The sequence below is a fragment of the Dermacentor andersoni genome, chromosome 4, assembly GCF_023375885.2.
Source record: "Dermacentor andersoni chromosome 4, qqDerAnde1_hic_scaffold, whole genome shotgun sequence".
NCBI classification, from domain to species: Eukaryota; Metazoa; Arthropoda; class Arachnida; order Ixodida; family Ixodidae; genus Dermacentor; species Dermacentor andersoni.
Window position 1 is genome coordinate 172,761,020 of NC_092817.1, and position 13,645 is coordinate 172,774,664.

Consider the following 13,645-nt stretch of genomic DNA (forward strand, 5'->3'; position numbering starts at 1 on the left):
ACACGAATTGTGTTGTAGTTTCTGGAAGGCGCGCGGGCACCAGCGAATAGGCTAACTTTCGACGACTGACGTATGCAAACCGACGCGCTTGACCCGCAGATGAGATTTTCTACGATTGCCGACATTGCACGCCGCTATCGTTGCGATTGAGCCGGCACTATTTATTTACCGTCACTACTACGTGGCAATATTTCCAACACAGATTTTTTTCAGTTATACATTGCGCGCCTAATTCTTACATAGTTGGCTGTGCAATAAGCTACCAAAAAATAAAATGGTGCAACAGTTTTTGATATATGGCATCGTCGTGCAGGTGTTTGCAAAGAGATCTTGCAGACAGACGACGCGCGAGCGCTGATGTCGATATTTTGTACACTATTGTTACTTCAAAAATAAAAAAACTGTTGCGACAAGTGTATATTCATTATTGAAACGTGTTTTTTATATCTAAAAGCACGTACAGATCACTAACTTATTCTTTCAAGCTTAGTTTACAGCAGGCTGTTTTAGGCCGGACTTTGACGGATGAAGACGGAATAGTCCAGCAACAGTGCGCCGCAGCCGAGGAGCGAGCTTCGGCGTGCGTCGGAGCTTCCAGTGGTTGCGCGCCCTTTCCCTCCAGCCGAAGCGAAGCGACGCGTTCGCTTGCCAGCGCGCACCGAAGCTTTCGGCGCGTGCCAGTGGTTGGGGCATTACGGAGCCAATTTTGACTTGCGCCGGCTGGCGCGAAGCGCGGTGTTGACTAGCGTAGTGAAGCTTTTTGCTTTAAAACTAGCGCTCCCACGTAGCTATTCAGGATGGTCAATCGCGCCGCCGTCTCAATACCGCTCTGAGCGTCGCACAAAGCAAGCGACCTTGACAGCTCCCTGTAGTGTCTTCATCCTTTCTACAGCTTTGGAGAGCGGTTATACTAGAGCTAATGAGGGAGGAGGAAGTAACTGAACCCGTCGTTTTTCTGGGAACGCTGCGGGCTTAAGCGCTAGGGAGTTGGGAATTGTATGCCTCATTTAACCTACAGTGGTGCGTTCTTCGATCAGTCAGACATGGTTTGAGCATTTCGCGCTTGTAAGAAATTGACAGCTCTGCTGCCGCCGCGGTCGTAATGCAATTCTCAGGAATACAAACGAAAATCGGCAAGGAAGAATGACTGCAGATGTAGACGAAAGGAATGGACGCATACATTTTTATTAATTAATTTAATTAGTTTACTTATTTCATTTATTAAGGAGCCCACAGCGCCAAGGCGTTACAGTGGGTGAGGGGGGAGGTACAAAAATAACTACATACGACACCTCTGCTCTTAGACAGTGTTATCAGTGATAACAAAAAAAAAAAGATAGAAACGAAACAAAAGACAAAAGAGGCAAAGCCCTTAGCTATAAACATCTACAATCTACAACATCACACAGAAAGCATAATTTGATTCAACCCTCACAACATCACTCAGCAGTCTATTCCATTCCCTAATGGTTTGAGGAAAGAAAGACATTCTAAACAATTGAGTTTTTGTCGCAAATTTACAGACCCTAAAGTCATGGTCAACACGGTTGGATCTATAAAAAGGCTCTTGCACAAAGTTTTCGCGATCAACCCGAACAGCTGAATAATGAATAACATGAAAAAACTTCAGGCGCAACTTCTTTTGGTGCGTGTCGAGTAATTCCCAGTTGAGTGCTTCCTCCGTACGCGATGCACTGTACCGAGCCCCGCGGGTGCGAGATACGAAACGAGAGGCAATGTTCTGCACTCGCTCCAACTTATCTTTATCTCTACCAGTAGGCGGGTCCCAAACCATACACGCGTATTCCAGAATCAACCTCACATAAGTCTTGTACAAAACGTCCCGACATGACTGTGAAAAAATGTTTGCATTTCGGCGAAGACATTCCAAGGTTTTGCATGCTTTAACAGCGGCCTAATCGACGTGACGGTGCCAGTTCAATGTAGGAGTAAAATAATCACCTAAATATTTAAATTTGAATACCTGTTCCTGTCCTATTCGAATACCTGTACCTGTTCCGAATACCTGCCGCTGCCAGGTCGTGGTCAAATTTAGCCAACTGCGTAGTACAAAATAGGCCCCTGCGAAAACCATGCTGACGAGGATTAAACAATGAATGTGCGTCCATATGTGCTACTACACTAGTATACAAAATATGTTCAAGTGTTCTGCACGCAACAGGAGTTAGTGATACTGGCCTATAATTTGAGACGGTGTCACGAGGAACAGATTTGTGAATGGGCACTATGCTCGCAATTTTCCAGTCATCTGGAAGGCAGGATTCGTCAAGCGATTTTTCGAAGTTAATCTTCAAGTACGGTGCCACCGACTGAGCACAAAATTTATAAAACTTGTTTGGCAAGTCATCAGGACACCCAACCTTGGCAATCCTCAGATTCTGCAACAGAGACTATATACCATTAATGCTAATAAACATCATCATCCGTAACACTCATCACCGGTTGGAAATTCAAGGTACTCGTATCATCATGTCTCTGTTACAATGCACAGCTGAAAACAAAGCTAAAATACGTATTAAAGAACTCTGCTTTTCCTACGTCATCATCAATAAAAAGCAGTTACCAGACAGAAGAAGTGGTATAGTCAGTGTCTCTTCCATTTCTCTTTATATGTTTTCAGAATTCCTTTGGAATATCCTTTAATTTCGACTCCATTGAAATTCCAAATGAATGCTTTGCAGCTACCACTGCAACTTTCATTTTTTCGGTTATTTCATGTAGCTTCAAGCAATGCTCACGTGTCGTCTTTCCTTTATATTTGCTGTAAGCTAGTTGCCTTTTGCGTGTTAGACTGCGTAACTCCCGAGTAACCCAAGGTTTACTTTTACTTCTTTTCGTTAATGTCCATGCCGGAGCAAAGCGCTCCCTCAGTTCAAACATCTCGTCCTTAAATATAAGCCATAATTCAACTACTCCAGTGTAGTCGGCATATGTTTCAAATACCGTCTGGTACTCATTCAACACTTTATTTTTCTCGCTTACATTTGTTTTTTCGTAGTTGCATACTCGTCTGTTTGCTGTTCCAATGCCTCTTAAATGTTCAACATTCATTTCACAAAGCACCGCATTATGATCGCTTATTCCAGGTAGCACTTGAGTGGAGCAGACGAATTCAGGTTTATTTGTGAATAACAAATCTAAGATACAATTCCCACGTGTCGGTTCCAAAACAGTTTGACGTAACGCAAAAAAATTAAAACAAGGTAATCAGTTCTTGACTGGACCTTGACGGGTCTCTTGACGGGCTCTGATGGCGAAGACGATCGTGACGTCATCTTAGGTATCGGCGGGGTGCGTGATTCGAATAGAGCGCTCACGTGACCCCTGTATTGACGTCATCCTCGCATCCCGTCTTTTGGCGCGTAAGGGTTGTGTGGGGCTTCACCGAAAATTTAAACAGCGTTTGCAGAGGCACGCTTCGGCCTCTGCGGCCCCAACCCACGGGCCGCCCAGCTTCCAGCTTTGATCCCCCCGCTACCGCTTGGGTGCCCCGGAGATCCTGCGCCGCCTGCTTTAATATAACCTCAGGTGCTCTCCTGAGGCCTCCGTTTGCCGGTTACATGTGCCCTCCTGGAGCAGTGCTTGTAAAAAATCCGATCTATCGTCGCGACGAAAAATTCGACCCGCGACTTATAAAACACCAGTCAGAACATTGTCCCTTCAGACACAGCGATCACCAAGCGGCGTCCGCGCCCACTGCCTCACCGCGCGGGCAGCCAGCGGCGGAGCGTATAAACCAACTCGACCGAACTCCGCAATGCCGGCATGTCAGGGGACAAACGAATACAACGCAATCTAAGAAACCTCCTCCGTAGTGCCTAGGCTGAGTCATATATTCAAGGAGCAAAAGCCCCCAGATTTTCTCTCTCGCGCCCGCTCTTACTCGCGCCTGCGCAGAAACGTCGAGCTCCGTCAAAAGTGGCACGCCCCGTTGTACCTACGAGCAATTCTAAATACGCTGCCCGGGCAGGTCGATGTGCGCGGGGACCCACTGCAATGCCAAATTGCAGCCCTGATTTGCGAGATGGCGCAGTTTTGATCCCACGCGCTGCACAAGCGGAAGACCGGCATAGTCCTTCCTCAGCATGCACAGAGCCGCACGCGAGTCCGACAGTATCGCGGTAGACGAGACACCGCACTGCTGAAGTAGGTCAGCCGCGAGGTCAATCGCCGCGAGTTCGGCGACTGTCGACGAGGCAGGGAAACGAAGGCGGCACTGTCGAGATGCAGAAATGTCCGGTGCCGTGCACGCGGCAGCGGCGTAACAGTCACTGGACACGGATCCGTCAGTGTACACTAGGAGTCGGTCGCGTAGATGTTCGAAGATCAATGCAGCCGTCTCCTGCTGCATGGCACACAGTGCTGTTTGTCGCTTGCTCTTGACGCCCGGACGGTGATGTTTACGTCAAGGAGCGCGGAGGCGTGCGGCGAAGGCGGCAGGGAGAGGAGTTGAGGCAACGAGGCGATGCGAGTGCTGTCGGTGGCACGCTGGCCGATGCCCGAGCCCTCGAGGGTGTTGAGGCGGCACACGAGACGCCGACCCTGTGGCGACCATTGCAGACGCTCGATGTGGTGAAGCGCTTGTTTCCGCCCGCGAAGTCAGGGCGGCCAGTTTCCCGCTTCGGCGAGAGTTGCCCCCACTTGCGAGAAGCGGGGAAGGGCGTACATTTGGCGAACTGCGGTGCGGTGCTCGAGGTCGACGGCCTTCCAGTTGGCTGCACTGGCGTTGGTGAGTGGGAGCGCGTAGAGCGCTCGCGACGTTGCGATCGAGTTGTAAACTCGGAGCGCAAGATGCGGTGTGCAGCCGCGGCCTCGGGCGAGCAGGGAGCGTGCGGCGCCTGCGACTCTCCTGGAGTCCCTGCAAAGTTGTGTGGTGGCCGCTTTAAAGTTGAGGCGGCAGTTGATGTGGAGGCCGAGGTATCGGACTTTTCTCTGCCACGGGAGGGGGCTTTCGCGCAGCGAGAGAGTTGGCACTTCGAAGCGTACACGGCTCGCACGGGGGTAAATTAGTAGCGCCTCGGTTTTTGACGCCGAGAGCTGAAGCCCTATGCTGCCGAGATATTCCACGGCGTTGATCGCCGACTGAAGTGATTGACGCACTTGGTAGCCTTAGTCCGTGGGCCCGCAAGCAAAAAGAGGGATGTCATCAGCGTAAATCGCCACACGGACTTCGAAGGCTGTCAGCTTCGGGATGAAATCAGGGAGCCTTGCCAGTGCCAAGTTGAAGAGGAAAGGGCTGAGGACACTGCCCTGAGGAACACCAGAGGTCACACTACGCGGGGTGCTGAGCGCATCACCCACGCGCACTGTGAGCGTTTGGTCGTTAGGAAAGGCCGAGATATAGTCCAGTAGGCGGCCGGTGATACGCAGCTCGCGAAGCGCTTGAATGATGGTGCCGTGCCAAAGGCCGTCGAACGCGCGTTCCACATCGAGCAGCACCAGGTATACGGCTTCGTGGCGGCTTGCCGCGTCCTCGAGCGTAGCGACAACGTCCGCGATGGAATCAGCTGTCGAGCGCAGTCGGCGGAAGCCACTTTGTTCAGGGGCAACGGCTTCTAGGGCGGAGGCAATCTACTCAAGGTGGTGCAAAGCCATGGACTCCATTGTTTTGCCGGGTACCGAGGTTAGCGATACTGGGCGATAGGAGTTGATGTTCGAGGCTGGTTTGTCGCGCTTGAGAATGGGAACGACGATCGTCTCTTTCCAGTCGGCGGGAATGATACCGCTGCGCCAGACCGAGTTGAAGACCTCGAGAAGTGACGGAAGCTGAGCTGCGTCAATGTTCCTCAGGACTTGATGAGTAACGCCGTCGGAACCGGGAGCGGAGCGACGTTTGCGTCTGTTCAAGACGATGCGCAACTTGCTGAGCGTGAACTCAGCAGAACACAGCACTTCTACATGCTCCAGAATTGCGCTCGTTGGGAAATAGCGCATAGGAGCGAGGCGTTCAACCATGTTGTGTGGCAGAAGTTCGACGGCGGCTGTGACAGGGCACACAGACGGCGGAGCGAACGTATCCGCGAAGAGTTCGGCTAATTGCTCGGCACTCAAGCCCCGGGCCTCTGCGATAGAGAGTGCAGGGCGGCGGGGGATGCACTCAAGCCCCGGGCCTCTGCGATAGAGAGTGCAGGGCGGCGGGGGATCTTGGGACTAAGTAGGGCGGCTTGAATGCGCCAGGGGCGTGCTTTGTCGCGAGTGTCCTCCAAGGAGAGGCAGAGACTCTGCCAGCTCTGGTTGCGACGCTGCCTGGCATGACGACGGCACGCGGCATCAAGGCGGTTGTAAAGTGTCCAGTGCTCCACCTTGTCGCTTTTGATGGCGCGGCGTTCAGCGCGTGGGCGTGCCGCGCGTAATTTCAGAAGTTTGATGTCGGGCGCCGGCGTTCCAGCGGACACCGTACACGACTTGGTCGCGGCGACAACGCACCTTGAAATGTGCGTGAGGAAGTCGGTTTTCGCCGGAGGGGCCGTGGCACAGATCGTCCTGAACAGAGACGAGTCGGTGATGCGATAGGTACAGGTCTGGTCGCGGCTCAGACCGAGCGGGTCAAGCGAGATCGGATAATGATCCGACCCCTGAGTGTCAGGGCTGCGTACCCACTCATAGTGTTGCTAACCAGCGATAAGTATCACACTCCCGCGCACCTTCCGATGCACGAAAGTGGGACTGCCGGTGTTGATGATCAGCAGACCAGAGGAGTGGATGGAGTTCAGCAGGTTCCTGCCATTAGGCTCACAGCGGCTGCTGCCCCATGCCGTGTGGTGAGAGTTAAAGTCGCCGCTCACAACACAGTCACCGTTGATGCGCGCGGTAAGGCTCTCCACGAAAGACGTATCCCATCGCTGTGCGGGTTGCACGTACACGCTGGCGACACAAGTGTCGGCCCCCCCAACGCGCACAGTCATAGCCACACACTCTACGGAGGTGGGAATGATGTCGGCCACACGGACGGCGGCTTGGGCAAGGCGCGCCCGGACGTAAATAGACGCGCGGGAGCGACCGGGTGGATGGAGCGGATCACAGCACTGCACGTTGGCGCAAGTCCGTAACTTGCAGCTGGTCGCACTGTGGTATCCCACGAATCCCGGTCGCGCGTGTATGTCTCTTGCAACGCGAGCACGTCGTACTCGTGCAGGAGTAGGTGTTCGGACAGTTCGGCGTGTCGTCGGCGCGGCGAGCGCACGTTCCATTGCAGGATGTGCGGCCGACGTTTGGCTGGGACTAGCCATGGTGATTGTGTCGCTGTTGACATGCCACTGCCTGCAGACAGATGGCCCGGAGCGGTTGGTCAGCTGGCAGCATGGTGCTGACTGCTTGCATGGTGAGCAGCAGGTTTTCTACCAGCTGATCCATAGTGGTTGGGGCGGGTTGAGCAGCAGTATCCCTAGTCTGCTGGCGTTGAGGGGCACAAGGGGCTGGTACCGGATGCCTGGGTGTAGGGCTGGGGCCCTTCAGCATGCTCGCATAGGACCGCGCCGGAGATGAGGAGGACTGCTGCGGCTGCTTCTCCTCCCGGACTGCTGCCCTGACAGCACGCCTCGACAATGCCGAGGTGGAGGAAGCCATGATGGTGGCCACCTCCCGTTCTTCTTGCCATTTGGGGCAGGCAGGAGTGTTGGCCCTATGAGGGCCCCCGCAGTTCCTGCAGCGGACTTTCTGGCAGGAGGCGCCCTCCGCGTGGCTCTTGCCGCATGAGATGCAGTCGGTCGGTCATCTGCAGGACTCCAGCACGTGCCCGAAGCGGCCGCACTGCCGACATTGCACTGGAAGGGGCCTGGCAGGCCTCCCCCTGAACCCGAGCTTGAAAAGGCGCACGTGTTCAGGGGGTACCGGTCCCGCGAATCGGATGGTGATGGTGCTCTCCTCCCTCGTTGCCGATAGCACGGGAACGCTCGACTCGATGGCTCCCAGCAGGTCTGTGTCCGCGGGTAAACCGACCACCCCGTGTAGGAAGTCGGTGCTCTTGCCGCGCTCAGCTGGCAGTCGGGCAGTCACATGGGATTCCGTGCAGCTCAGTGACTGCCAGCAGCTCCTCCAGGCACTTCCGGGTGGTAGTATCGGCTGCCACGATGTTGCGTTTATGGTTAACACGAACCACTGCAACACCGGGCCGCGAAGAGAGAGTTGCAGCGAGTGAGAGGCGCGGTGCTCCTCGGAAGGTTCCACCGGGCGCCGAGGGACGGAAGAGCACTGTACCGACGACCGCAGGGTCAACCGGGAGTGCAGCAGTCTCCAGGGCTCGTGCACGCCGCCCGTCCCTCTTTGACTGCACCAGCATGAAGTCGTACATGGTGGACTCGCGGGCGGATGGCGTTGCTCTCTGTACTGCGGCTGTAGGCACGCTGGGCGTGACCAGGGTAGCGGGTGGGCGCCGCGAGTCGTACGTTGCCCCGGGAGACGAACGGGAAACATGGGCAGGCTCCTTCCTCTTCTTCTGCTTCTTCTTCCCCTTTGGCTTCGGCCGCGAAGCAGGCTGGTATGATGGGTCCTTCAGAAACCGCGCCGCAGGGTTATCAGGGCCCTGATGTGACGAAACAGTGGGTGTTGCATCCGTCAGCTCCATCGCGTCGGTAGCGCTTTCGTTTGCAGCTGGTTCGCTAACAGACGCTGCAGGGGACGCGCCGCCATCAGGAGCAGACGGCGCGTCGAGGATGGTGCCGGGCACGCCCTTGCTCGGAGGGGACGCGGAGGAGGCGGCTGTAGACTCGGCGGGATGTCTAGAAGTGGCACTCGCCTTTTTTGGAGGGCCTCCGTCTTGGGCGGCAGGCGGAGAGGAGGTGGTGGCTGTTTTGCCCGAGTGTGGGGAAATGGCGCTGCCGTGGTCCGGTTGCTGCACGTGGCAGCTGGCTGCCGTGTGCTGCTCCGGGCTGGGGGGAGAGCTCGACGGCTGCTTACGTCGCCCGGTTGGCTCCTCGTCCTCGCTCTCTTTCGTGGGCGCGTTTCCGGGAGCTGGACATATCCATGTCCTCGTCATCGGAGGGGGGACGCGGGACCGAAGCTTGGGGCTCCTGTTGGGGCCGTCCTGGAGAGGCTTCGAAGCGGTAGTAGGCGGGGGGGATCCACAGGGAGATCGATGGTGGTGGCCCGTTGACTGAGCCAGCATACAAGTGGCACGAAGTTCCAGGTCCCCCCTTTCATGGAGTTCGTCGAGGGATGCAGGGCCGAGTGTCACCAGGCTGAAACTGGCATGGCGACGGTGGCGAACGCGTGGCGGGCGCTCTCCGGGCGAAGCGAAAACCATCTTGGCCCGAGACTTCAGAACGGCACGCAGCCTATCATATCTTCCGCGAAAAACGGCCTCTAATAGTGCTGTCTAGCAGTTTCGTTGTTCTCTAATGGATACATAAGTACCAAGAATGTGGACGTAGACACAGCCACCACCATGGCACATTTGGTAGTGCAACACACGCGTAATGCTGATGTTGGGGGCACAGCTCCCTCCAGTGTCAACTGTTGCTGCGGCGAGCGTATGAGCAAACGAACGAGCAACAACCAAGCGAACGAGCAAGGCGTAAGATAAAAGCGAACATGGGTTGGAACGGGGTATGTAAGATGCGCGGAGAAAAACGGAGATAAGGGTTCAGTGGTACCATGAGCCGGAAAGAGGAGGAGGTATTGCGAAAGCGTGAGAAGAAAAGCATAGTGCGGCGACGATGGCTACGTGGTGGCGCCACAGTAGCGCGCGTCGTCTGGTAGATATGCCGCCGGGGCGGCTGTGAATCGTGCCCACGCCTCACCCACGCGCTGACTTTCGCGATCCCCTGGTTAGCGAGGCAGTCGCGCCACACTTCGCTTCGTTTCCAACGTGCTGCACGAGAAAGATTGTCCGCGCCACCCAGTATACCGCGAAATGAAAACATGTATACAGCTGCGCTCAAATTTCGCCTTGGGGAGTACCGTAATTGTCGGTGAATTTCTACAGTGAAACCCTATAAGACTATTTCCCAATGGGTCTGTCGTTGCCATAGACAAACACTGCAAGGGCACACGTAGCGTGCGCCGTTGAGTTTCTTTCTGCACCAACAGATAGCGCTCGCCTCCGCGCTACCGCGGCGCCGGCCATGTAGATGAAAAAACAGTTAGTGACGCTTCACTTCGAGAACGCATGTGATGTGAAATCGCGTGGGTGCTATAGCGCGCACGAAACTATTGGCCCTCGGTGCGCCTAGACGCCTACACTGACCACATCGCACATCCTATGGAAGACGGGGTGCGCACAGCCGTACCATTTACGCACCAGCCGACGCAGCAGACCCCCCCCCCCCCCTCCCACTCAGTGGAAACACGGCGTGCTTCCCCCTGTTGTCCTCCCTTGCGCACGCGAGATTGAGCCACGATCGTCGGCTGAGCGTCGCACGCTTTCACTCGCACACACAGCATACGGCACGCGAGGACGATGTTATCAGGAGACGAACCCGGTACGTCCGTATCGCAAACAAAATCTGCAGCAACAGGAGATGAGGTCACGGGCAACCCAGCGCACCTCCGCCGCACGCGATTATCTTCACCTCCAGGCGCCTTCCACCTCCACCTCCTTGACGGCTTCGAACAGATATTCGCACATTGTGTTAGCTGGTCAGTTGTATTTCTGCGTAAAAGGACCAGAAAGCTAGCCTTCACGCATAGCGTTCGCCGCAAGCGTTTCCCGGAAAAAAGTACGATTTCATAAGCTGCAGTTTCTGGGTAGCAACTGTAGCATACAAAGCAGGGACTCATGTAAGTGCACTTTAGTATGTAAAAGAATGACCCGCCTACCAAATGGTTTGGGTTGTGACAGTGCTATGCGAAGGGTGTGTGTAATGAGGACTCTTGAAGAGTATCGGGCACACGAGGTGTGGCCAGAGTGTGGTTAAGTGCAATTCACGTCTCGCTGGTCCACGTGTTGTAGGCTCAGGAAGTAACGGCGCAAGTCAAATTGCAGGCCATTGAAATGGTAATAATTATGGAACTTGCATGTGAATGTCGCAGTGTGAATCATTTCAAGCTACGTCGCAATTTATTGTACTAGTTGTCGTTTACAGCTTTGCGGACCAAACAGCTTCACATGGTGGATTGGAGACCATTTAATTTTGTCCACTTTCATTTCTCTATAGTTTTATAATTTTTACAATACAGCTGTCTACCGCAAAAAAGATTTTATCTTGTCAAAAGAGTTTCTTTCACACTGAAAAGCTGTGTCCATTGAAACTGTTTCTCCTTCTGTTCTTAGAAACGTTTTTACAACTCAAGTAAACAACAAATATTTCCTGCCTTTTCAGTGATACACTCGGAAGAAGTTCATGTCAATGTCGAAGTCAATCAACAAGCTGCTACAACAACTGGAACCCCGACTTCGACTTTGACAGTCACCTACCTGCCACAGCTGGCTCACATGATAAGCCAATTTTCGTCATGGCTGCTGACCTTAATCCACAGCTGCCGCAACCCGCCGGTACAACACTGAATTGAGTAATGAAGTCTTTCTTACATTGACCGCTGCAAATTGCGTAACAATTACGTTTAAATGTTTGATTAATGCCGTTGCAATTTGGCCTCGCAGCATAGATATTTTTGGGGATACTCAGCTTCAATTATCTATCGCATCGCTCTAACGTGTGGAAAGGGTTATTTTTATTTTATTTAGCAATACTGTAAGCCTTTTTACAGGCTCATACAGGAATGGGTCACAATTAAAGCAACAAAACACTGTTGGTCAAAACAGAAGAAAGCAATGAAATGCGCTAATTATTACAATTCAAAGATATAACTTGCAAACAAAACGACAGACCAAAGAAAACAGTGCAAGGCAGATAATACAGGGAAAGGGTAAGAGCTATGAACAATTCAGATGTGGTGGGAAACGGCCAAAACACAGTTGCGCAACGGAACGTTCTAGCGTTCGTTGTAGCGTTGAACGTTGTTCCTTTGCTCTCAGGAACGCAGGAAGTATAAAAGCAGTGAAGAAACTGGGAATAGGCAATAATCAGATGTATGCGTTAAGAAACAAAGCCGGCAGTGTCATTGTTAATATGGATAATATAGTTCAAGTGTCTGAGGAGTTCTATAGAGATTTATACAGTACCAGTGACGCCCACGACGATTATGGAAGAGGGAATAATCTAGAGGGATTTGACATCCCCTAAGTAACGCCGGAAGAAATGAAGAAAGCCTTGGGAGCTATCCAAAGGGGGGGAAGGCAGCTAGGGAGGATCAGGTAACCGCAGATTTGTTGAAGGAGTGTGGGCGGATTGTTCCAGAAGAACTGGCCACCCTGTGGACGCAATGCCTGATTACCTAGAGCGTACCGAAATCTTTCAAGAACGCCAACATAATCCTAATCCATAAGAAAGGGGACGCCAAAGACTTGAATAGTTATAGACCGATCAGCTTACTGTCCGTTGCCTACAAAGTATTTACTAAAGTAATCGCAAATAGAATGAGGAACACCTTAAACTTCTGTCAACCAAAGGACCAGGCAGAATTCCGCAAAGGCTACTCAACCATAGACCACATTCACACTATCAATCAGGTGATAGAGAAATGCACGGAAACGTAACCAACCCTTATATATAGCTTTCATTGATTACGAGAAAGCGTTTGATCAGTCGAAACCTCAGCAGATATGGAGGCATACGGAATCAGGGTGTAGACGAGCCGTATGTAAAAATACTGAAAGATATATATAGAGGGTCCACAGCCACCGTAGTCCTCCATAAAGAAAGCAACAAAATCCCAATAAATAGAGGAGTCAGGTAGGGAGATACGATCTCTCCAATCCTGAAACGGTTCGGACAAATTTTGTAGACGCGTAGGGTACAGCTTAAGTAGAACATTCGCACCACAATTTAAGTGAAGCGCTACGTATTAATGGAGCTACAAGCTACTACAAGTTACCATCCTCCCTAGCCATGCTTTTCCTCCTCAGTTCGTTCGCCGAGCGATCGGGGCTAAGCTCCGCCTTCACTGGTTCTGCGTCACGATGCGACGTGCCCGGCTGTCTCATCGTCGTGCAGGAAGTGCAAGACTTCTGGCTGGAGTGCTGCTGAATTGAATTCTGGGATTGTACGTGCCCAAACCGCGATTTGATTATGAAGCACGCCGCAGTGGAGGACCCCGGATTAATTTTGATCATCATTTGGCCACGCATTGGGGGCATGTCATTAACGTGCCCTCAATGCACGGGACACGGGCGCTTTCGTCTTTCGCCTCCATCGAAATGGGGCCGCCACGACCGGGGTTAGAGTGCTGCTAGCACAACGAGAATGTAGTTGCGTGGACTGGGAAGAAGTTCTTTTTACGAGAACGTCGTTTTGCAAGCAAAACGAAGATAGCCCATGCTGAAATACCCGAGGGACAACGTCGATCTTGCCTTCTAAGTATTTTCTACAAGGCGTCGTAACTCCGGGTCTGCCCGTTGCCGTTCGGCGTAGTTGTGTACAGTTATGGTTTCTAGGAAGGTGTCGACATCCAGTTCGTCTTGTCTTGAGATGGAGGGTGATTAGGAACGCGCGATAAGCAGTTGGTCTCAGAATGCTCTCTTGCGGACTCATACCCCATGGTGATGTCGAATTTCTGGACTGTGGAGACTCTATGGGGCTAGGGGACCTGAAGCATCCTTTCAGTTTGCCAGCCAACACAAGGCGTG

General features: G+C 52.9%; 1 protein-coding gene across 2 annotated transcripts in view; it reads left to right on the forward strand.

The window, feature by feature from the left end:
• LOC126530691 (uncharacterized) overlaps positions 1-13,645 on the forward strand; it is a 202,881-nt gene that overhangs the window by 91,757 nt on the left and 97,479 nt on the right. For both annotated transcript variants that reach the window (XM_072287974.1, XM_072287975.1), the window contains one exon: positions 11,280-11,469. In XM_072287974.1, the coding sequence (XP_072144075.1) occupies positions 11,280-11,282 (3 nt within the window). In that variant the 3' untranslated portion in view covers positions 11,283-11,469. The remainder of the gene's footprint in view (positions 1-11,279; positions 11,470-13,645) is intronic.